The 26,219-nt window shown below is 36.8% G+C and overlaps 1 protein-coding gene across 11 annotated transcripts in view; it reads left to right on the top strand.

Annotated features, from left to right (window-relative positions):
• DENND1A (DENN domain containing 1A) overlaps positions 1-26,219 on the top strand; it is a 206,363-nt gene that overhangs the window by 139,681 nt on the left and 40,463 nt on the right. For all 11 annotated transcript variants that reach the window (XM_074608948.1, XM_074608937.1, XM_074608947.1 and 8 more), the window contains 5 exons: positions 18,294-18,395; positions 18,957-19,044; positions 19,650-19,690; positions 21,584-21,655; positions 22,735-22,791. In XM_074608948.1, the coding sequence (XP_074465049.1) occupies positions 18,294-18,395; positions 18,957-19,044; positions 19,650-19,690; positions 21,584-21,655; positions 22,735-22,791 (360 nt within the window). The remainder of the gene's footprint in view (positions 1-18,293; positions 18,396-18,956; positions 19,045-19,649; positions 19,691-21,583; positions 21,656-22,734; positions 22,792-26,219) is intronic.

A 26,219-nucleotide genomic window follows, 5' to 3' on the forward strand; every position in this document is an offset into this window, starting at 1 on the left:
TCTGAAAACAAAAGAAAAACAGTAAGCTTGTTTTAAAAACAAACACAAATTCTTCAACTGGACTTAATAAAACACTATTGACATAGTTTTTATATCTTAAATAATGTATGTAGCGTGCTGTTATAGAACATGTATAAAACTATTAGCAACATATTGCCAGTATCCTCCAGAAGACAACTAGAAATCATATGAAATAGTTTTTGTAATTTTAGAAAAAAAAGAAAATATCTGACAGATCAAATTGTCGTGATACCACAGGAAAAAAAGAATATGAAAATATGATACTGTATTTCATTTGTGGAAATTAGATTTGGAGTTTTCCTTTTTTCTTTTTCCTTTAGTTTTAGGAACACTCCTAAGGCTTGGAGGTTTAATAAGGAATAAATGCAAAATTCAGTCTAAACTTGATCCTCATGATAGAGCATGAAATTTGTCTGGATTATTTCATTAACTTTATCTGGAGTTTGGAATGAACTGGAGCATTCCTGTTCACTGTCCATTCCTGTGATAGCTGTTTTCCGTAATATTTTCAGTCATTGTTTTACTGAAGATATCTGATATTTGTAATGTAGTTTATTACAGGAGAAAGATGTCATCTCCTGAATAAGAATTAATTTTCTTTGTTTGAAAATTAAATTGAGCAACTCCAAGCTTTTCAGGCCCAAGACTCCAAGGTTTTCATATGAAAGTTAAAAGCTGTTTAGAAAAAATGGAAAGTAAGCCGTGACTTTGAATGTGTTTTATATAAAGCATGATTTTTTCTTATGAAAGGTTTGTCTCTGCTTTCTCATGCATTGCAGAGAGTCTTCCTTGTTTCCTCCAGCACCAGTTAGTCGTGAAATGGAAATCCACACAGTGCGAAGGGTTCTGAAACGTTGTCCGTGACAAAGGAAGTGTGCTGATGACAAAATACAAAAATGAGGTGTGTTGGATTGCTTCACCGTGGCCATCTCCATGGAGAGATCCATTGTTCCACAGTTGCATCTTTGCTGGGTTGCTTAGGGAAGGGCATGATGCAGAAACCATTAGAACAGGGCGTTTATAAAGGAGACCTATAGCACAATAACGCAAAAGGGAATCAGTGTTTTCTTTTGAGATACCTTTGACTTGGATTTCGATTTTCAAAACGTACATTTAAAATTATCCCTATATGAAAGTACTTGGAAGAGTGGGGGTTTTTTGGTGTGGGTTTTTTTTTTTTTTTAATGAAATCATTCTGTAGTAAAATATTTCACGTACTGGCTAAGCTGTAAAGCTTAGGGCTGATAAACAAAGCATCTGAAGCCAAATGGCCCCTTAGCTAACCCCAATTAAAATAAAGATTTCATTGCGCTCTGTCCTGACAGAGAGGGAACATATTGTTGCCTTTAAGGGAGTTTGGTTTAGTTAATGAAAGAATTTATTTCATTTTTTCAAATACAGAACCTAATTAAATAAGTTTCAACTTGACTTGTAGTTGAGGACATTTTAACTCCTTAAAGGTTACTTTTGTGTCCAAGTGTAGCTCTCTTTTGAATAATTTCTGATGCAGTATTTAGTTTTGTGATTTATATAGTAAGAAATTTTATAGCAGATCTCATGTGAGTAACTATATGCCGGTAATATATATATACATACATATATGTTGTTGATTCTAAAAGTATTAAACTTCTTATTGACGTTACTCTCTTCAAGCGTCCTTTTTGGTATTAAGTATTACGCAGAGATAGTAACATACTAGATTCTTAAAACTAATGTGGAAGGGAAGATGGCATGATTTTGCTCTGAATGCACTTAAAAGCTGTAAATGATATATGTACATTGCTTACTCCTGCTGTTCAATGAAAAGAAAGATATATCAAAGAATATTTTTGGTGAAGCTCTCCAAGCAGTAGTTAAATCTGTATCTCTAGAACACTTTTTCTTAGAGAGGATTAATGGTGAAAATGAAAGCAATTTGTAAGGATTACAAATGTGATTAGTTTGTCTTTCTTCAGGATTCGTCTGTACTTGTATAGGTAAAGTCCATCCCCCATTTGTCAACTAATTTATTACATATTCTCCACTAAGAATATATGAAAAATGAAAAATGCTTTTATCTACAGATGCTTTCTTCTTACATGCAAGAACATTTTATACTTGCTGCTTGAAGGCAGCCGAAGAATGGGAATGCTGCTGATTACCTTAGTTTCTTGCCTAAAATTAAAAAAAAAAATGTTAAATGGCTGCCATGTCTCTGATAATAAAATCATGAGAGATGAGTTACGGTCTCTACTGGATGATATGAATAATGCTGTTTGGCTGTGGTGTTTGTGCTTTGTCGATGCAGTAACTGTAATTGAAAGCACCTAACCAGCATTATGCAGAAAGAGGTGGGTTCTTTTAAATTACTTGTTACAGAAGCTGAATCTAATCAAGGAAGTTCATGCTTAAAGTAAATAATTTTTAGTTGTAACAACTACGTAAATATTTTCCTCAAATGTATATATGAAACTATAAATACATATTGTTTTGGAGCAGCGGCTTTCCAATTAATAGGGAGGACTTCTTGATCAAAATTTTAAGAACATACATATGTTGCATCCACTCATTTGAGGATTTTAAGCTTATGTTTGGAGTGCGTGTTCTCTTCCAAGTGTCACTTAATCATACGTTCTCCTATACACGTTGAATAAATTGCATTCTAGCTCTCTTAAAGTGAGTTTCCAGGGTGAGCAAAGAAGCTGTCTCTCATAAAGGACTGTTGGGTTCCCTAAGTCAAAGTCATTCCCAAGCCTTTTGACTACTTTCGCTTCAGGTCTATGGAATGCCAGATTTGATTGTTACCTTCAACTGTGGAGGTAAATGATATTCAAAGAATTTCTACCTATGTGAGGAAATAAATTAATTTTATTTACAGATAAGTTACAAAATACATAATGGTTTGGGAGCATCTTGCAGGGGCTTTTTAGTTGAAAAAATATTCTTTGATGTGTGTGAACATGAATGAAATTAAGGACTAAATGGTACTGGAGTCCTAAAAATCTCTTAGTTATTTTGCATATGTTACAGATCTTGAGATAACTGAAATGCAGTGCTGTTCTTTTTTCTTCTGTGAATTTCTGTAGATCATTATAATTAAGATGTGTTTCAGAAATCTCAAGAACGGTTGCCAAACATAACCAAAAATAAAGCATCGTATCTAGCCAGAGTTCTAGATACGCTCGCTCTGCCCTAAAGCTACGTTTCCTATCCATTATCTTGTCATAGCTTATTGTGCTCAATTTTAATTAAATTTTAATAGCAATTTTGCAGTCATAACTGACATGAAAGTTTTCCAAAGACTTTTCTACCCACAGGATATTTCCCTTATGTGTTTTCCTTGTTTCTTGTTGCTCATCTTGTCCAAATTCTGTTCATTGGAAAAGTCTTTGGTGACGGAGAACATGAAAGAAAAAATGGTCTAGTGACTTGACTGACAAGTATCAGTTTACAACCAGAAGTAATCAACTGCATTTTGTGTTCTTTGGGAACATTGTTTCTAATAGTCATATAAGAAGTCTTAAAACCAGATTTATTTGATAAAGAACTTGGGTTTTATTTAATTTTACTTATGCTCAGTGTAGTGTATACACAGAGTATTTTACATTTAGGTTTCAACATAAAGATGCTGAATCTTTAAATGCAAAAACTACTTTTGCAATACTGCAACCTGCAGTTCTTGCTTTTCTGCCTTTAGGGGTGTTGTATTCACAAATGTTATGCACAGCTTTTACTTTGATATCCCAGTGTCTGAAAAGTCACTTTTTACGCTTTAAATAAATAAAAAATGTTGGCTCATCAATCCCTATTGCTGCATAGGAAGCCCTGTAATATTAATTGGTTGTCAAATCCCTAAGAAGTAATGGATTAACGCGCTTGATCGTAATGCCCTGTTCAGAAGCTGAAGTTTGCTGATGTCCCCAGCCTCTCTATTTAACACAATTACAGATATGCGTTCAGGACATTTGAGCGGATTGCATTTCATTAATACGATTTGAGCAGAAAATACTAAGTTGCTCTTGGGCCTGCTCTGACAGCTAATTACTGAAATGAAGTGTGTACATGGCTAAGAAACAATGGAGCACTTGTCAGGAACATTAAAACAATGCAGAAAAAGTGCCGAATCTTGGAATCACTCCTCTGAACAGTTTTTCTTATCTCTGCAGACCAACCTTGGGACATAAGTGATGGTGGTGTTGAGTTAGACTTTAGGGAAACAAAGTTTATTACCATTGACTAGAATACCATATAGTTCTGTTTTGCCCTTTTCTCTGTTTAATTCAGATGCTTGTACATACTTACCCTGATCACTAAACACACTTACTTCTTGCTTACAGACGTCGTAGCACATTTTCTCCCATAAAATATCTAATCTGATTATTTGAATACTGGAGATACTGTGAATGTCAGACAATTTTGCAGCATTATTTACAGGAAAAGCCCTCCCTGACAGTTGGAAGGAGGAGGATAGGGAGTGACTTCTTGTTGTCTCTTCCAGTATAAAAAAAAAACCCACAGGAAATCAAGTGAAGTTTGTAACAGCAAAGTTTCGAAATAAAGAAGGAGCTATTCTTTGTACAATAGGTAGTAATCCTGACAAGCACTTCATCAAATGATACTGAGGAAGTTTGTATTGGTTTTGGGGAAGATTGGCGAGCTACTTGGGAGAGGCCTCTGTTTGGGTTTATTTAATAGGAAAGCAACAGCAGACTCAGCAGACTCTAAAATTGGGGTTTTCAACTTGTCTTTCCACCACTCCCCCCCCCCGCTTATCTTATATTTGGGTATCACCCTTTGGGGATGAGATGTTGCTAGAGAATTATGTAACTTGTCATAAAGTAAAAAAGAAAAAGAAAGAACTTGTTTCAGATGCTGGGTGGACAAAGACTCTCCCATCCCATCTCCATTTCAGGCATTTGTAGGTATTTTGGGAATGGTTGTCTCTCAGAAGAGATGATGTTTCTGTTTAAGAATCTGTGTTACACGTTCAGCATTGAGCACTTTCTATACCCATCTGAAACCTTCTTGTGCACATGTCATTGTAGAGTAGAAGCAGCAAAAGCTTCAGTGCATTCAGTGCTGGGGGAGGGAGCTCATCTCCAGGCTTTCGTAAAAACCCGTATTACCCAATGTGGTTTTGTCTTTGTGATATATCTGCAGAATTATTAAAAATAATATGATGCTGGCTAGAAAGCATTTTTATCATCCAATTCAACTGGCTTCTGTATTGTTGTAAGGGAAGGTCCTAGTTATTATTGGAGATTTTTTTCTATTGATGTGAAGAGGAGTCTTAGATTACCGGTGTAGTTTATCTTGATGCGTGCATCCATATCCCTGATTATAACGAGAGCCAGTGCCACCTCCGCGCAGCTCATGTTATTTAATCTGTGCGTCTCCAAGTCCACAGGTAACATGGTGACAAGAGAGTTGCCGTTAAATACACTTGAGCCTTTATTGCCTCAGTGGTACTTGCTCATCTTTCTGGTTTTGCAGGGTATTTTTGTTTTTAATCCTTAAACATTTCAGTTAGTAAACAGAAACAGAGGAAACTGAGGTGTGCTTTTCATTACAGTGACAATAAGGATCAGCTAAATATGCTGATTTAGTCATATTTGCAATCTGTACAAAATTGCAGTTTAGTTTCTTGGTCAGTATGAAAATGCACCTTTTAAAATGTACCACTTTTAACTCAAGTTATTCTAATTCTAATAACTCAAGAATTATAATTAAGGTGCTTAAGAGATTTTGCTTTAGTGTTCATTCACGAGTAATTCAAGGATCTACCACAAACCACGCTATTAGGCAGTAAAGTAATTGCAGTAGAAAAATATTCTATTTCTTGTTGAATTTGAATTGGATCTAAATGCTTTTTGTTCAAATCTGCTGCTTCAATTGGAGGGGAAAAAAAAAGGGACAGTAGCAGGTTGCCAGTAAGGGGTCCGTTCTGTCTGATCACCTCAAAAATTCATGTTGAGGTGCTGGAATAGTTTGCCATTCTTGGAATTCATTTTACAAAACAAGTTCCAGACTGAGCTCTGCTTTCTGGTATTCTCTCTCCATGGAAATTATGTCCTTTTTCTCATTTCAAATTAGATGAGTACAATGAAATCCTTATTTTACATATTTATTAACAAGGCTTTCATCCCTGTGGTATTGTAACTATCCTCACTACTTTATGCAAAGAAATTACAAGGAGAACTCACAAACCTTTAGGAGGTACATGTGATCACTCTTTTTCCATCATTATTACTCATATCTGTATTCTTGCATGTTGCTCCACCAACCGTTACTCACTGGCCTTCCTTTCCATACACTGTTGATGGCATTGATTATTTCTTTTCATTCTGAAATAGGTCACGTTATAGACCTCATGCCAAGTTCAAATCTCTTCGGATATCCATTATTAGAATCCTGAAGAGAGAGGAAATGATGTCAACCGCACTGTCTGGCATGTGGAGGGTTAAGGGAATTTTTAGCCTCACCAAAAAGTATTTGGTCAGGTACTCAGGTGCTGGAAATTTTCTTAGCAACATCAGTCACCTAGGAACATGATCATCTGCTGTTCTGGGGTAGAGATTACAGAGCTTAATGATTAGCTACTATAAGCTGCAGCTGATGCCAGACTCTACCCCCTTTACACCTAATTAGCCTCATTAATGAGCTCTTCTGCTCTCCACAGAGAGGGCTTCCTCCTTGGAATAGGAGGCAAAAATACTTCACCCAGGTAGATGTGCTGAAACCTTTAATTATTGCCCACACCTGCAAAGCCTTGTGTCTCTGACAGCAATGTTGCTTAGCTGAAATTGTGCTTATTTACAGTGACCACAGTACAAAGTATTAACTCTTTAGCACCTTAGGAATTGTTTTTAAGCTTTGAAAGTATTTATATAGTGTATATACCTAAGCATTCGAAAATTGTATGTTTAATAAAGTTGGGTGGGTTGTGTGGGGCATTTTTTGTCTGTGACACAAATGTTTTTAGAAGTTCCTGAGTATTTTGTTTAACCCTGAAAAATGAGTTTAAATTGCTGTTGAATGTCAAGTATTGCATTACCAGGACTAAGAACACTGTTAGGCAAGTTTCATTCTTTAAATGAGCAACTTTTGCATTTGGGGCAATGGAATTTTTTACGGCTAAAATTAAAATATGGGAAAAATATGCATGTAGTAATCAATGCAGCAGGCAATAACTGAGCTAATGTGGTGATCTGGTGTGATTCTTAACTATAGCAATTATTGGTAAATATCTACTACATCCTACTGTTTAAATTTCTTGAAATTTGATAACACTGTGTTTGTTTTATTGTCTGTCTGTTTTAATGCTAAAATAACGGTGTAACATTTTTGCATGTGTATTTGGGTCAGAGCGATTATGCCCATGTAGAGTAAATGTGTATGTACATTTATGAAATTAGCTCAAAAGGCAGCTCAAGTCTGCACTTATTCTAGTTTTTAGTGGGAAAAGTTCAAAAAGTTAATTTCTCAGTGCAAATAATCAGTTGGATATTTAGTAACTTTTTCCACAGTAGCCAGCTTTCTTGAATTTTCAGCAGGAAATGCCTACTGTGAAAATATCTAGCATCTGTGATGGAGATGCTCCATGGCACCGGAGAGGATGCAGTGCAGTCCTGCAGAGTAGTCGGCTTTCTTGAAGAAACAGCACGCTGGTCGCAAATGTTTTCTTTTACTGCTGTTCCATGGTTATTCACCTGGCTTTCGCGGCTTCTGGCCCCTCATGGTGGCAGGCCATCACAGAGAAAATCTTGGGCAGCTGTAGGCACAAGTTGTGGTTCTTTCTGAGGGACTTTGAGCCAAGGAATGAATTCCAAGATGAATAGAAGATGGTGTGCCTCCTGCCAGGCATGCACCGTGCCTGTGTAGCGTGACAGGGCTTTCCAACCAAAGGTGTGAGATTGTAAGAATTTAGTCAACTTTGTTATCCTTGAAGATATTCTTAGCAGAATGCTGGGCTAATTTCAACTAAAACATTAAAGTTAAAAAGGAATTTGCAACAGAAAACATGTATTCATACAGATGAAAGAATATTAAGAGGTCTCAAAGCTGTGAGGTCACAGCAATAATAGACATCATTATTAGCAATTCTTATGAATACGTAGCGCAAATTTTGTTTTACTTTATTAATAATTAAAACAGCATCAAGCCTGCCTCACCAGCCGATACGTAGTAATGCACCGTGTGAATCACAGAAATTCATGTGCATTTTTCCGTGAATGCAATTTGAATTAAATGCCAAAATAAAGCATCAAAATGAGTGATTTTTCAAATATTTGGATAATGTTTTGTCAGTTGTTAGTGCTCCTTATAACTATTGCATAAATGGGATTGAAGTTTATGGATTCTTCTGATTGAAATCTTGGCAGGTTTAGTTCTGTTTCCTAGGTGAGAAAGCCTGAGGTTCCAGGGAGATGAGAAGGACTTTTGCAAGATAAAAATCATCATTGAGGGCGTGTGGGGCTGGAGGGGAGCAGAGCTGGCGGTTTTGGCCCAGCGGGTATGTGCCCATCTGCTCTCTGTCAGAACACGTTAGAAGTGCATCTGGAGCTGTGCCCCCGCATTTGGGCTCGGAGCGGCTCCTGCGCTTGTCTCCACGACAACTCCAGGAACTGGGTAAACTGCTGCGCTCCCAGCCAGATGCTTCTCCGCACATGTGGTCTAATTAGATGGCATTTTTCCCCCCTCACAATAGAGTTCAGAAATTTTGCATGGTTTCTGTGTCTGAAATGTGTAGCTGATATAATGGGAGTTGGGAGGAGTCATGCCGCCAAACACTAAATAATTACACTTGCTGCAAAGCTGGGCTTCGGTGTGTGCGAGCTGTAGGTCTGCAGGAATGCAGAACAAATCCCTTCGGCTGCTTCATCATGGACTGAGCAAAACCTGCAGGGGAAGTGGTGAAAGGAAAAACCTGCTTTTTTTCATCCTCCCGCTGGATGCAACTTTCTCTTTATGAATACATCAGGAAGGAAGTGGGGGACTGAGACAGATTACATCTCTTGCAGTAAATGCTTGCAGGCTGCAGCATTCTTGGTCTCTCACAGGCGGGTTTCTTTTTTCTTTTTTCTTTTTTCTTTTTTTTTGTTTTAAGGGTTTGAATAAAAACTGCAAGAAGTGAGATATTGTAGAAGAGAGCCTGGGGAAATAAAATCAAACCTAACTTATAAGCAATGATACTTTCTAATATGTCAGTGTCTTCAACCTATTGTGAGATGGGGGAAAGGGCTTCATTTAGTGCCAATGATCGAGGAGCTCTGTTAAAAGTAATTGAAAAGTAACAATTTTTGTGATTATACTAATGTGGCTTTTTCTCTGTCTTGCCTTCTCACGTGGTAAAATCTGAGCCGCTGACAACAAAGAGTGAATAAATGGTAAAGGGAGAATGAAGAGTTCCCATTTATTTTAAAAGGGAAATGCTTTACTTTGCTTTTTCCTCCCTGTGAGGAGAAGCATCCGAGCAGTTGTGGACTTGATTTCTTAGTTCTTTCCCAGGAGTTGTTTGTGCAGACATATAATAGACTAAAGCTCCATAGCAAGCAGTATAGAGGCAGGTGGGGCAAGTTCCAGTTGTTCCCAGGGATGGATGCTGTTGCATTTTTAAGTCTAGTGACATAATTACTGATTTATAATCACACATATATGATAAATAACCATAACAAGCATATGTGCATATGCATTTATATATTAATCATTGACCACTTAGGTTTCCCCAGAGACCCTTACACCAATCGAACAGAAAGGAATGAACCCTGTTTCCAGTGTTCCTAACCCGCTGCCTGTGATTACCTCTCTGAGGACATGAGAAATTCCTCCTCTAAAGTGATTTCTTTTCTAGCTGCGTTTTTTCGTGGCAATAGTTGAGGCTTCCACACCAAATTATCAAGTGGCATAACGTGACAACAAATCAAACCGCAGTGAGTTCTGCTATGGTAATAGCATTTACTTTGCCAGATATTATATGAAGGGGTGGCGTTGCATATCATGTTATCATATGTTGTGTGCATTGGTATAGCTACCAGAGACTAGATGTCTCCAACTCAGGGAAAATTTAAAGTTCAATTCCATTATATCCATTTTATTTATAGACACGGGGATTTTGTTACTTAGCTAAGAGAGTGGGATTTTATGACCTACCTTTATGACTGAAGCTTCTCTTACATTGCTTTAGTGAAGTTAAAAACAGTTTATTCTCCTTCTGCATCTTTATTAGCATCTATATATTATATTAAAATATTTCCATCTTGAAAATAACTTCTATTCAATGTGGTTTTGGGGATCATGATACAAAGGAGTCGTATGCATCTTGCACAAAAACATGTTTTCAACATATTTACTTGGGTGAAGCCTGGAAGCTTCATTGGTTTGGATGAATTTTGTCTTTTTACATGTATCTTAAGAAATCAAAAGAAAGCAAAATATTAATATTTATGACCTCTAGGCATATTGGTCACTTCTAAGTCTTGGCCAATCATTTCTTGGTTTTGCAGATTTATTTTTTTTTCCTATTTTAACAAAATACTTTGTATTCTATTGAGTTTTAATAAATGAAACAAACAAAAAAAAAAAAAGATTGTCATTTATCTCATAGGAAATACTTTGTGTAGATTGTGTTTCCAAGCACACTTTTACATTTTGTCATAGTATAAAATAACTCATATAAAGAATTGCACTGTAATTTTTCTCCTTTTTTGTATTGTCACTAATGTTCCACAATAGTTAAAATAGAAAAAGCCCTTTTTATTATAGGGAACCTGAATTGGTAGCTGCTTTGCATGCAGAACATAGTGGCTTCAATGGGAGTATTGCTCATGGAATGATTGCAGAACTAGGCCCTGAAATTACCTTGCCAGCTAATGATAAAATCGCGTGCAGGCCACAGGGGTTTTTGTGGAATAAATATAAGAGTGGAACAATATACCGTACACATTATACCAGTAATTTAAAGCATATTCAGGACAAAGAGAGAGTTCCTGGTGCAGGCAGCATCATAGAGATTTGCTGTATCTGATAAAGATTAGGTTTCTCGGCTCATAATACCATACTATTACTTTTCTTTTGTTAGTCTTTCAACACCTACACTCATGCATTGACACAATATCAAGTAGGAAGAGGAAGAATAGCCTTGTATTTAAGGTACTGAACAGGGATTAAAGAAATTTCGGTTCTTTTCCCTGGCTCTGCCAGAGACTTTTGTGACCGTGTACAAGTTACTTATTATTTTCATGTCTCTATTCTTGATCTGTGAAATGGTGATATTTTTTTTTCTTCTTTTTTTCTTCCCCCCTGCCCCCCCAGCCTTAAATGCTTTCTTGATGGCTTCTTTGCACGTTATCTCCCAGGTTTATTGCTTGAGTTCTGGAGACAGGAGGCTGTATCAGTTGCTTAGGGATAGAAAGCAGCTGGCTGATGTAGGCGATTCAGAAATGGGGGCAGGCAATGGCTTGAATTAGCCATATAAACACTTGGGAAGATGGCTTGCTCGATTACACTGAAGTAGTTTCATTATTTGTGAATATGAGTATGTGTCATTTCAGTTTGTTTAACATGAAACAGGGATTGAAAGGAGAAGCAAAAAGGGATTGAAAGGAGAAGCAAAAACACTGCTATGTGATGTAAATTTTTTCCAGTTGCACTTTTTTCATTAGTTTTCTCTTTAATTTGAAGTTGGTTTTGCGCAAAGTTTGTCAGATCCTGTGATGGTGTTGGATATTACTGTCTGAAATAATGTGTAAAGGAGCGTTTACGAACTTGCACTGAATCTATCAGTATCTGAGCTCGTTTTCTTACAGTGTTTTAATGCAAATCTAACTTTTTTTTTCTACAGAAGTTTCATAGTAATTTTAATACACCTAAGATTTTTTGATCTGAAGGTATTTTGGATGTTGTAAAATTGACTACTGCTTAATAATGCATTGCATTATAATAATACATGGATTACTAGAGTTCTAAAAGCAGCACAGGCCACAGAGTTCTAATCGCAGTGTTAAAAAAGATTTTCTTGAAGTCTGAATATCTGCATATTATAATTTAACATTTCAAGTTGAGTTGGGTGTTTAATTTGCTACATCCTAGTTGGCAGCTTGCTGGTAAAGATTAATGGTATCTTCAGTGGTAGTAGGAAAAAGATATTTGTCCTTTTTGAGGACACTTTAATTTTATTTGGGTTTTGGTCAAGAGTTTATATGAGTCTGCCTTTTTTTCCTGCAGTCTAACTCACAGCTCTGCTTGGTATCGAGTTTTATAAAGGGAATTATATGACAATTTTAAGAATGCTTGCAAGGTAAAATTTTGAAATTTATTAACTTCCAGTATCTACATGAGAAAACTGGGTTACAGCCAGTAACCACAAACAACTCTGTATTTTTGCAAGCTTTTCCTGTTTATGTTTGTTAGTGAGAGGTGTGTTCTATTTCTTCATAGTACAATCAGAAAAAACACTTCTGTGACTATTTAGCTATGTCCAAGTTAGGAGTTTAGGAAGCATGTTGTTGAAGTTACTTTGTGCTTTGCAGAACAGGTCTGTCTCGCCTCCCGGCATCCATCTGTCAGGGAATGTTCCGTAAAAGCAGGCCCCATCCCTGGCGGGGTGATGGCCGTGCAGCTGAACCCTGCGTGCTGCGTGTGCCTGTACCCATCAGCCGCAGCACGGGTGTAAGCCAAGTTCTGACACATTTTGAAGGGGATGTTGATGTGATTAAGTGTTATGACTGGTGTCAGTGATTCAACTGGCTTGCAATCCCCTTTCTCCCTTTTATGTCTCCTTCAGTGATGTTACTACAACTTATTATGGGACTTATCGGATCACAGGCAGAAGAATGACAGCTGTCAGAAATTCCAATTCACCAGCAATTGCAAGGGTTGAGAATTTAGAGAAATGGCCTATTTTGTTTGATACTGTAAATCTTACAAAAAGTATCTGTAAAAAAGTATAGATATTCCAAATCTATTAAAAAAATAAAAAGTGGTAGGGATATTCACTCTTAATGTATCTCTACCAGAGGTTATATACCCTAGTGAGGAACATGAAAAACAGTCCGAAATTGGACTGGTAATGAAAATGGGCATTTACATGAGACTGAAAGTGTTTGGACAGTACAGTCTGTGTTGGTAAATACATGTTTTTTAAATGCTTTTCAAGATTACACTTAGCAATGCTAATTTATCAGAACTGGTAGTCTTTTTTTGAACAGAGACTTAATTTAGTTTTCCTTAGAAGTGTGGTCAAATCTCTGAGCACATGATTTCTTTGTTCCTGAGCAGCATCTTGAAATGCTAATAAAGCTATGGTATCATTTGCTTAATGCAGAGTATTTGATCTATGCTTTCTTGATTCCATTATGACTGAAGCAGATGCAAAGAGCTTCCTTGTGCTGAACGTATGTACTAGTTGTGGGGAGGTTATTTGTCGTTGCAATTGCAAGCTGAATGAGCCCATGTCCTATCAGGTGTCTGTCACCAATTTCAGATTTTCTTTATGGAATCCTGCTGGCTGACTGATGATCCTTCTTCAGCTGTGATGAGCTAATCTTTCCTTGACATTGTAATCAAAATTCTTGAAAGGTCTGCAGAGCAGTTGCTTGCCGTTGGTTGCTGTTGTAGCTGACACTGACATATATATCCAGATCAGTAAAATCATTCTCCTATCTTAGTTTCGTTATAATTCTGGATGGAATTAAGGATGATGATTCCTAGAGTATCCCTACAGGCTCTACTTTATCATTTGCGACATAACCAATTTTAGTAAAGGATGTGGTTATTTGCAACATCTAGGTAGTAATAAAACAGTGATATATGAATCTCTTGCATGTCGTTCTTGCTGTATATTTGGGTTTTGCTGCATAGTATACTGACACCAGACTTACAGCTTGTAGACTGTCAGATTGTCATCTTGTTCTGCACCTTTAAATTCCACCCACATTTTTTCATTTCGTGGCTGGTTTACAGAGCAGCTCTAATGGCTTGTGTATTTATTAGGGAGGCTTTGAAAGAGCACCTACATGGTTTAAAGGCATGCACACAGCAGCACAAAATTCATTATCCTGCACCACATGCTGACCATGATAATGCAGAAGAGATTACATATATCTCTCATGGCGTAACTTTTAGGCTTGTCTAAACAAAGTCTTCAGGTTTGGGTTGTTGGGTTGTTGGATTGTTGTTTTTTTACCCTTAGAATCAAGTTTTGTGAAGTCTTTGCTTGTGCAAGAGACTCTTACTGTTGACCTAATTTGAACCCTGTCTTTATTATCTTAATGTTTTATTGAGCAGTCACATGCTGCCTTTGAAGCCCCAGTATCCAGATGCACACTTCGGTGTCTCAGCTCTTGCAGGGGTGGGAGTAGTTAGACTGCCAGGAGTTACTCCGGGAAAGACACACAGATGCTAAGGCATCATTGGTGTTTGCCTCTGTCCCTTCCTCCAAGTCCGTCTCTAATCTGTGCCGTCTTCTGTCCTGCATAATTTTAATCCTTTATATGCACTGTGAAAGTTATTGCCATAGCTGGTTAGCTGGCCTCTCCTCTAGCATGGCAAGTCGGACAATTCAATACGATACTTCTCTCACTGACAATAGCTGTCTGCATGAGGTCCTGTGCCCTCCTCAGAAAGAAAGTCTTTCTAAGGAAGAGTGATTTCCTTGGAAGATGGGGGGATCATGGTGAAATCTTTTACGGCGCAGCTAATCAAAATCGGGCTTTATCTTTCAATTTGCATTATGGCTTCCTAAAATAGAACAGCAGGTTTCACGAAACTCTAGAACAGTCTGAAATAAGTCCTAGGCTCCTTCCATAGTTTTAAACATTATTTTAGAATGTAACAGAATTCCAGTTTTAAAATAGAGCTGGCAATGGATTGGATGTGGGCTGAAACTTTCCAGCTTTTTAAGGGGTCATGAGATAGCAGCGCTGCCCTGATGAACTTCATTATGCCATATGAATATGAAATATTCATATAAAGGGAGATGTGCAAAGGCATAAAGAAAAGACACCTATTTTTTCAATGCATCTGGGCATCTTAAATCTTAGTCTTATATTTGAAAGTTACTTCTCTTGTGTTAACATTGCAGATTAAATATCTTTGAAATGTGTAAATTTTTGTGTTAAAAAGTAATCTTGTGATCCAATCTTGAAATATATGTGAATTATCTAATACTACAGATCAGATCAGATTCCTCATAGAGTCGCATTGTGCACACATTTAGAGCATTTGCAATGCTCTATCTTAGCTTCTGTTACCCATTTATAGTTGGAGAGGGAAATAATGGATATTTAAGGTGTTGATGAATCAACGCCTAAATGCTAATTATTGGAAACAGCAAGTTTAGGAGTTGATGGGTTTATCAGGACATGTCATTATAATTGTTTTACATGTGAGCAAGACCATTCGTTTCACAAAATATCTGCAGTTCTTAGCATGTCCCCTCATGTGTAATGTCATCTGTCAGTAAAAGCAGAGCTGATTAGCTTTATAATTTACAGTTAACTAAATCTGTCAAGAAAATGGTCGTCTTGTCCATCTTGTCTTTTTGTAATGAAGCTGTGGATGGGGGTTAGCAACAGTGTGTGCACCCTTCTGGAGGTCATGGAGGATGGAAGGTACTAATACGTCGTAAGCTGAAAAGCTCACGCTTGACCTTGATGATTAAAGTTTTTCCTATCATCTAGCAGCAGTTGAGCCTGAATTGTCTCTTAAGAAGTCAAAAGGTCTAATCAACCTAATGAACAAAGTCAATCATTAGTACTTGGGGAAGGAAGTGTGTTAACATGATAATACTGTGGGGCTGCCCAGCTGCTCGGTGTGTTTACAGGAATGGCGCCTGGCGGGGCTCTAAGAGCAGCGGCTGCTGTCGGTGTGCGGGATGCACAGTGGAGCAGAGGAAGCTGCTGTTTGGCAGGGCATCGTTCTTTCCACAACGTTCATTCTCTGGCCAGAGAAGAAATTTGGGATTCTGTGGATTGTAGGAAGGGTTGCTTGTTTCCTTTAAAGTGTTTTGTATGTGAGCTAAACCTTCCTCTGGTGACCAGCTTCTCTGATCACAGTCTGATCTGCACTTTCCTTCTTGTATTGCTCCCAGCTCTTTTCACACTCCAAATTGTATCTGTGTCACACGCAAATATTTTTCAGGCATCCTTTTTTATGTTCTGGGAGCTGAATTTGATGGGAAAGTCTTTTTCATACTGGTCAAGTAGACGTTGCATCCTTTGTTTGCTGTACTGTTTCCTAGGCCCCGCTGGGAAAGTGTCTGTCGCTGCAGCTTCTGTAGCAACAGGTGCATTTGCAATCTCCTAAGATATTTTCTCTTACTAATTGTAGTGCTCTGTAGTATCCTGACTTTAATTTCCTGGTACCTGAGAGAAAGTATAAATAAATCTCAAATGAGATGGCAGTAGCTGAATATAATACGTGAAGTTCTTGCATGGGGACCTTATATTAGTCCAAATTGTCAGTCCCATCTAAAATCAACTGATGGATTTTTCCATTTGCCAAGTTACCTCTTGCTCGTAGTCGTGTTTTTTTATACTTCCATGTCATGCAGCAGTTCTGTCCCTCTCTGCTATCTACTAACATGAGTGCATAATCAGCTGTTAATCATTTAAATGCATTAAAACCTTTCAGATGGTACATACCTTGATTTTTGAGACAGAACCTTTTTTTGACCGTAGTGATTTTGTTTGTCCCTGTAAATAGTAAATCAAAGACAGCAAATTAAAATTAATTATCCTGAAACAGTATTTGTCACATAAGAGTCCTGTCCTGCTTTCTTTTCCAAAACCATGGAAATTCTTTGGCCCGAGGAAAAGGGGAAAGAAACTATCCTAAAAGAGTGACTTCTTCCCTCTTCAAAAGAGATCCATCCTGGGCTTAGACAGCCACTTGCAATTGATCCTTCTCCTCGTGTTAAGAGCAGTCTGTCACCTCTGGTGCGTGGTGACACGGTGTATCTGGTGATTCTGGTTGTCCAATGCATTAGGGGACAGAAAGAATTTTAATACTGTGGTCTGATTATTTGAAGCCAAATGGTTCCTTCACTTTCCTCACAAATTGCGTTAAAACCAGCTATGACTGTTTGCAGCATTGGGTGACAATGGCGAGGTCAGTCATGCCAAAGGCCGGGCTGCGGGCAGTGCGTGTTGGCCGTGGGGTTGAGCGCTGTGGGGCAGGAAACGTGGCAACAGGGAAGTTTGATCCATTGTGAACTCGGGGAAAAAGGTGAATACCTATGGATTTCAGGGAATGTGAGTGTCATCACAGTTTGCCCGACATAGTTTTGAGGATTTAGTATCCTTTTAGTGTGGATTAGGTGTTAGAAGTCTGGGGGCCACATAGTGGCTTCCAACATAAATTGTGGGGGGAAAACCTAAAGTGCTCAAAGCAGTGCTGTGGCATGGGGGTTTTTGAGCACAGACGTTTTAGTGGCCCTGTTATCCTGACTTTACACAGCCAATAGTAAATTAAATTGGTAATGTAAAAAGCTCTCGGAAATGGAATGATACCACCCTTTTAAGGGCAGTGCTTTAAGGTTTTTTGCTATCTAATGTTGATTTTAAACACTCAACAGATGAAGAATACAAATATATTTTAATACGAATATGAAGAATCCTCCGTCTTAATTATACATCAGTATAATGTTATCATTCTCTGTTACTTTCTTGTTTTTAATTCAAGAAATATATTTGCATGCTACATTGATTATTTGTAGATTTAAGTGTGGAGGAAATTTGTGCCCTTGTGGCAGATGCACAGCAGACTTCAGCATTAACATAACTCATTAAAATAAGATAAAAGTAGAGCTGCAAAACAATTTATGTCTTTTGCCAACAATGTTGTGAAAAAGGGAAATTTCCCTCATTCGATATCTGAAAGTCTAATCTTTCTGAGCTGTGGAGAGAACAGAGTAGACATTCCTCACGCGTTTGTGCAGGTTAACTGGCGGGGTCGGCTGAGGCAGATAAGCAGAACATACAAAATTCAGATGACTGTGTGTCATGTTTTAGGGACATTAAGTAAAATTACCTGTTTTGGATGATGAAAGCTCCTTCACCAGCATTAGCAAAATGTGCAGAAAGCGAATGTGTTTGATGATACGCAATTTGCCAATTTCCAACCTGTTTCTCAGACACATGGTGGAAAGCTGGATATAAACTAGAGTTTACTCAATGTCGTGTGTGGCCTACCATATTGATCTGTGGATTTTGGAAGGGAAGTAGATAAAATGGAGACAGTGGGTTCAAATGGATTCAGACAAAGCTTTTTTGTGTTTAATGCTCTGAATTCTACAGGGTGAACCCATCACTTTTTGTGAAGAAACGTTTGTGTCCCATCGTTCCGCTGTCATGAGGCAGTTTCTTCAGAATGCCATTCAGCTCCAGCTCTTCAAGCAGGTACTGGCTTAATTGCTCTAATGGAGAAGCAGATTCTCTAACAATACAACTGGATTTTTTTGAGGGCTGTTCCTATATTCCTTGATCTGTCAGCAACATAATGAGGAAAACTGATGTAGTGCAGCACCTTAATTCCTGCTTCCTGGCTTTTCTCAGATTCAGGTGATAAGGCTTTCTATATTTTAAGCAGTTTATGGGTTTTCCCCCTAAGGGTCTCTGTGCTCACTTTTGCTCTGAGCATGCCTAAACCCAATGTATCTGCTGTAAACGTTTTACAGAAAGCATTCTACTGTTAAACATGATATTGCTGCTTCAGGGAAGCTGAAAACATGTATGTATAGACAAATGCATGAATGCTGATTTTTTTAGTGAAGCAGCATACCTTTTTGCTATGCTAAATGGTAGGCGTTTTTCCAGTTTTGGTTGTATTTTAATTCTGTTTAGAGTCGCTTCCTGATAAGACCATTGAAGTTATTCTAGCAAATGCAAAATGAGGTCTTTCTGAAAAGATAAAAGATGGGATGGTTGATATGGTTACGTTCTCTTTTAATGCTGATGTAGTTCATTGATGGCCGTCTGGATCTTCTTAACTCTGGAGAGGGCTTCAGCGACGTGTTTGAAGAAGAGATAAATATGGGAGAATATGCAGGTAAGAAATACAGTATTTTAAAGTAATTTCAGACACTGTTCCTGACTTACTGTTTATGGGCCATCACGATGTAATGGGTCATTGTGGTTACTCAGCTAAATAACTCAGGCTGCAATGATTCCGGTAGGATGAAGTGTCTTAAATTTTTGTTCTTTCCTCTGCCAAGAACTTTGAGTAATGTATTGTAGTGTGAATAAAGTCTGTTCAGCCTTACAAAACCTCAGCTTTACCGCTTGGCTGAAGTACAACTAAAAGAGTTCTTGTAATGGAGGTTACTGAAAAACCTTGGCTTTACCCAGAACCACCTCAAATTTCTTTTAGTGATCTTAAAAATAAAAAATAAAAAAAAAACCTCAGTGTTCTCAGATGTCTGAAAGACAAACCCAGATAAAACAGAAATGCCTCTTAGAAAGTAAAAGAAAAATTGTAGCTATGTCATCAATTTTTTGTTACTGTGTTTCCATTAAAAGAAAAAGGTGGTTGTGCTGTTCTGTGCCTGTACTGTTCATGCTTCTGGAACCGCCAAGTGCTAGCACTTCACATTTCTAGCATGTTTTCTGTTTGGTAGAGAGTTATAGTTTGTTTGTTTTTGTGATTCTCTCCAGGTAGTGACAAATTGTACCACCAGTGGCTCTCCACAGTAAGGGTAAGAACACAGCATTCTCCCAACAGACATTCTAATTCTTACTGGACCATTGTGCGGTTCCATGTGGCTGTTAAACCTCTGTCCTCAGGGGCAAGACTGACCTGTTGCCTGCAGCGTTTACGTGTGACCAACCTGAGTTTAGTTGGGAGATACTAATGCACTCTTTGGATGGAGTAAAGAACAGAAGAAAAAATACAATAAAAAAAAAAGTCACCATGGGAGTTAACAAGTTTTTTGAAACCCACTTTTAATGTCTTGGAGACAGCTGGAAATAAGTTACTGTCATTTTAGAAAATAATGTGGTTTTTCTTTTCTTTTAATAGAACAGAAAGGGGAATAGGGCCACACCAAAAAGCCCTTTATAAACGCTAAATGGTGTGAAGCGCTGAATGCGGCCAGCACTGTTTGGGATGGTTTTTTGTATCTCTTCAGTGCTCTAGTTGTATAAATTAAAAATTTTAATATTTCTAGAGAGTAATACGTTATTATGGCTGATAATTGACAGCTGATTTTAAAAGTTTCTTTTGATGCATAAAATGTGATATATTAAAAAGTAATGTATTTCTGGTTTACGGGTATGAATCAGTAGGAAAGATTGAATTGTTTTCTGACAGAATTGGGTTTTGCAGCATTCCATTTGCCTGTTTTCATGGTTAGGAAAGAAATCATGTTCCTTACACAAAATACTGGGCTCAATATTAACTTGATGATTTTGAATTAAACATATTTTGTAACAGTAATGCAAAAATTCCCATCATATTCTTAGATAGGTAAATATACACATAATGTTATATAGAAATGCTTCTTAGAAAGTAAAAGAAAAATTGTAGCTATCTCATCAGTTTTTTGTTCCTGTGTTTCCATTAAAAGAAAAAGACGGTTGCGCTGTTCTGTGCCTGTACTGTTCATGCTCCTAGAACCATGTAGAATGATAGGTAATTTTAAAATTATAAGGAAGCGGAATAGCTGAGAGTGAATATAAAAATACTTGTAATTAAATTCAACAGTTCATAATTTTAGTTCAAGATTAGTTATCATGTAGCAACAGAAGTAGTAAATCTTAAAACTGCATCTGATTGCCTCTGATCTCTGGAAATACAATTTTGCACTGAAATAAGAAAATATGAAATTATATAAGATTTTATTCCTTGGATTTTACCCATCTCCTTATCAAATAAGGTGCTGTACAGCAATAGTCAATGGTGTGTGGAAGACGTGTAAAACACTGACCAGACTAACGGATTATTCGGGCTGACATATTACTGTCTTATGACTTTTATTGTGTTCACCACATGCAATTCAGCTTTTCTGAATTAATGTTTATGACTGTAGTTAGATTTCGTTTTCCCTCAATTTATGCCTTTATCGTCTACTTAGCCCTTAAAAAGGTAGCATGCTTTTGATAAATAGTATTGTGAGATCATGAAAAGTAAAATAAAAAAAGGTCTTAATTCTTCAGATTGAATGTTCAGGCTTGCCTGAAACGGAATTTTCTGCCCCAGACATTGAGTATTTGGTAGGATACTTTTGTCTTAAACCCGTTTAGGATTTTAATGTAATGTACTGGACACCCTTGAGAGTGAGCAGAACAGTCGTAGAATGCTGTTTTGTGAGACGACCTCGAAGACAAGGGCTCTTGGTATTAGGAGACACTGACACTGCGCTTGAAAACTGCCATTTTAAACAGAATTGGGATTCCTCTGGAAAAACAGAGGAACATATAATATGTTTTTACTTGTGTTCTTTTTCTTTAAATTTGCGATTTTAATACTCAGCTCTGCTAATAAGCCTAGTTAATGCTTTGTTATTTTAAGTTAAGAATGGTGGATTTTAGATTGCTGTTTGCTTTAAAGAGCTTTGATAAAATTTATTCTATTGTTATTGTAATTACAGAAAGGAAGCGGAGCCATTTTAAATACAGTAAAGACCAAGGCAAACCCTGCCATGAAGACTGTCTATAAGTTTGTAAGTATCAAGTACTGGCTTACTACTGAGATAAGAGTCTAATTACGATTCTGTTTTAACCTTTCAAATGAAACTCAAGGCTTAAATTCATTTTCATTGGACTCAAAAAATTACTTAAAATACGCATTCATCTAAATTTCAAATTTAAGTGGAAAAGTCATTTTGAAATTTAAACATAATTGAAATGCAAAGGAGAAGGGGAACTTGTGATTTCTTTTGAAAGCATAGATGATAAATTCTATTTATTACATAGAACTATTTCTGGGAAATAGCGCCTATATGCTTTACTAAGCAGCTCTACCATCTCATCATTACTCTGTTGGAAATCATTGTTACCTCAGGTTTCCCTGCTTGGCAGCTTCATCGAAATAAGGGAATCCTCTCATTTTCCAAATTGTTTCCATCTTTTCTAAATGTCAATTAATTTTCCCGAGAGATTTCTTATACCTGCTTATTTAGAGCCCAGCTTACTGAGTTATTCTTTAAATGGAAATGTTTTCAGTTCTGTTAACAAACAGCTGGTATGTTACTGTGTTATCATGTGTGGCTGCCAGTTTCATTGTGCAAGATAAAACAGCATAGAAACAAGCGAGGTTTTCTTACAAGCTCAGTTTTAGGAAATAATGCTACAAAAAGCATTGGGATAACTATTTGAACTTATATTTTCTCCTGCCTTCCTTCAGCCTGAGCAAGATGAGCAGGCTGATATTAGCTCTGCCAATGGAATGTATCAGGAGTATGGAGAGGAGAAAGTTTGCAGGCTTACTCTTTCTGTTGGTTGTTAACTTACAGCAAAGATAAATACTTGTGCAGTGCAAAAAGATGAAAGATGTCTATGGCATCAAAACAGAGAAAACAGTATTTTTGCAACAAATGTGGGGGGTGGTGGTGGTGGTTTTTGTTTGTTTGGGATTTTTTTTTTTTAGCTTTCTGTTTGTTTTAATATGTTTTCAGTATCCTGTTACAATTTTTTCCTTGCCATTTTTAGTAACTAGAGGAGGTGAATCTTGAACTGAAATCAAGCGTTGTCACTGCTGGAAATAGAAGGAGATTTTAACTTAAATTAATTTTTCATGCAGGCAAAAGATCATGCAAAAATGGGAATAAAAGAAGTGAAAAACCGCTTGAAGCAAAAGGTACTTGAAGTTCTTATTCAAAATGTATAAGCACCATGTATGAAATACTTAGCCACAAAAAGCATTATGTGATCAATAGGAAGCTGTTTGATACAGTGTTGTTAGCACACTTCAAAATGCATTACCAGCTGTCCCGGATTTTTCACACTGTTATAAATATTCACAGACAAAAAAAAATGTCTTCAAATACATTAAGGCTCTGACTTAAACCCACAAAAGCCAGAAAATTGAGTGTTCAGTATGGAGTGGTCCCTCTCCTGTCCTTTGTGCTGGGGCATTGTGGAAGGGGACTTTATTTGAACTGAGGGATCTTTCCTACAGTAATGGCAGTGAACTTTTTGCAAATGGCAAATTGTTGTTATTTCTACAGTAATCTCTCAGGGGAAATAGTACAGTGTCAGTCATTGGGAAAGGATTTATATGTTTCATGAGTGTCTACTGCAAAGTTTAGGCATAAAGGAATTAAATTAGAGTTGGTGTTCATTTCAAATTTGAATTATTGCAGAAAAAAAAAATACTCAAACTGTTTGTTGTTTTCCAAATCTGTCTTTGTTTGTAAACAGTACAATTCCAAGAATGCTGAATTGTGTTTGACGAATGTGTTATCCAACACTAACTGCTCCTTTTAAGCCAGAAGCATGGTCATACTGATACATACCTTATGAATGAATGGTTAACTCTGCCCTAGGTTTATTTCAGATATTTTATTTATTTTATGAAACAGAGCTATTAGAGTTCTTTGGGAAAACAAGATAACGAACTTGCTAACAGAACTGAAGTTCTTACCAGAAATTTTTATTCAATTTGTTGCATAGTAGCTTGGGTTTTTTTTAATCTGTGCTATCTCAGTAAATTTCTTCTCTAAATTTCAAAACCATTGTCTTAAGATAGCACTGGAAATGTGTTCCTGCGGCACAATCAGAAATCTACCTGAACACGTCAACGAATTGTTAATACAAAGGGATTGTTCTGCAGCCAGGTTATGAACTCATGAGGGTAACTGTGTGTACAACTGCTGTTCGCGCTCTAAATGCTCTAGCAGATTGCTAGAGATTTTTGAGGAAGATAAGTTGCTTCAGATGCTTTTAATGCTCTTTAATTTGATTACGCTTACTACTTTATATGTAGCCGCTTTAGGTATAATATGAAAATCTCAGAAACTTGAAGCAGTTTTCTTGTACATGGAATTTTTTACGTAATTCCATGTGTTTCATTTCTGGGCATAACCTTCATGAATGATAAAATGTTTGGCCTTCTCATGTGCATTTCTAAAGCAGTTGGAGCTGTGTAAAATGACCAGATTGTTTTCTTGTATTTTAAATGCTAATACAGTTTCATGCTATTCTGTGACATTTCTATAAAAGGCTGAGAAACATCTCATTCATTCATTGCTTTGTTTTATTATTATTGTCCTTCTCGTCTTTCAAGCAGCAAGCATTCTTTTTAAAAAACACACGTAACATTTACAAATAAATGGCCCGATTTTGTTTTGCCTCCCTTATTATGTGGCGTTTTTCTGTAAGATGGTTAAACATGATTGTTCAACATGCGCTTTCACAAGAGCTTAAAAGATTTCTATGAGTAGTTGACACATCCTGCTCTACCTCTCCTTTCTTCATTAAGTCTGTTCTTTTCTATCCTGTCCGTTTCTCCAACTTGAATGCAGGAAAGGAAGATAACTCTAAAATGAGGTATTACTCTGTTTAAAGTGATAAAAATAGCAAAAATTGTTTTGACCACCCTCATATTAATTTTAATCTAAATGTCTGTACTGCTGTGTTGACAAGTCTATTAGTGTATCCTCACCAATTTTCATGTGAGAACATTGTATTTTTCATGTATTTACTTACTAGTATGCGCAAGCGTTAACTGTTAGAAATTCTAGCATCATTCAATACTTAATTTTTGCTAAATTTGCGCTGCTAGTCTTTCATCTTCTAAGGATAACCTAAGGTTACTTTTAAACTGAACTTACTATCCACTGCATTTTAACATATTATTTCCCATTATTAATACAAAAAGTATGCAGGCCACTGGTACGGAAAAGTCAAGTATAAACATCCCTTTTCCAGTTTTTGCTGCCAAATATGAGCAGCTTCTGTGCAAGATAGAATTTAAAAATGCAATAAAGCTAGAGGTCTGCTTCCTACAACTCTGCATAGCAATGGTGACCTCTTAAATATAATCAAGAGCCCATTTTGCCCTTGGTCTGCTCCAGTCTTGGGTTTGAATTGCAAATGGGAAATGCAGGATTGACCTGTTGAGAGGTCACTGTGGTGTGTGTAAGGTCCTTCTTTAATATGATAGTAGAGATTGAATGGGGCTCTATTTCCATCCCTTGTTCATTTGTGGTACAGTATTTCAAAGCAACAGAAACAGTTTTCAGAGGATTTTTATGAGTGATAGCAAATAATTGTTAATAGATACAGCATGGTAGCTTTATTTTATATTTGATACAGTACTTTTTTCTTTTTTTTCTTTCTTTTCTTTTTTTTTCTTTTCTTTTCCTTTTTTTTTTTTTTTGTAAAGGCTGCTTTTTCCATTTTACAAATGGACCATGGTAGTCAAGTCACTCTGTTATTGGCTTGTTTGAAGCTTAACTACATAGAATTAGGAAGAAGGAGGAATATGAATGGTACCATCCTCAACTTTCAGTAAGGAGAATGTAACTTACTGAAAGCTTCTGGATAAGACAATTTATATAAATGGTTGGGCACTTGGCATTAATGTATTCAACATTATTTTACTTACTAGAGCCCTGTGTGGCTCTAGTTAATGGCTGTTATCAATGGGCTGTTGTCAATGCTTTATTATCAGTACAGTGGAAACAGCTCATTTAGAGGTTTATAAAATAACCTGAAGAATCCTTCTAGGCATTCTGGAATGTATTTTTTGCTCTTCTAATAGACAGTATTTGTAGTCCATTACAAAAGGTCCCTAGAAAAATTACTAAAGCATATTTAAATAGAAGAAAACCTTATTCAGTTTACAGGGTAAACTTTACATATTTGTAAATATATATCTTACTCATTCTCTGAAGTTACTCCTTTAAAATAAATAGGTAGTAAAGATTTCACCTGAACAGACAGTTGTTAGGGGAAGCACTATTTATATGTGGAGGTAATTATGGAGTGTGATAGATCATTGTCATTCTCTTTCTCCAGTAATCTATAAAGGTATCTTTTTTTCCTTGGCAAAAGGTATTTTTGTTTTTAATGATATCCCTAAATTATACCTTCTTTTAGTTAAAAAGTCACTGAAACATTGCTGGGTTTTTGCATTTCTGAAGAATTTATTCCGGTTATAAGTAACTTACCACCTTCCATTTTTTTTCATTTGTCGGAGGAATAGGTCTCATGGTTTCTGTTGTTATCCTGAATAACATATATGACTTAAGCTACTTCAGGCATGTCTTGCTGGCTAATACC

Source organism: Larus michahellis, chromosome 15 (genome assembly GCF_964199755.1).
Source record: "Larus michahellis chromosome 15, bLarMic1.1, whole genome shotgun sequence".
Lineage (NCBI taxonomy): Eukaryota > Metazoa > Chordata > Aves > Charadriiformes > Laridae > Larus > Larus michahellis.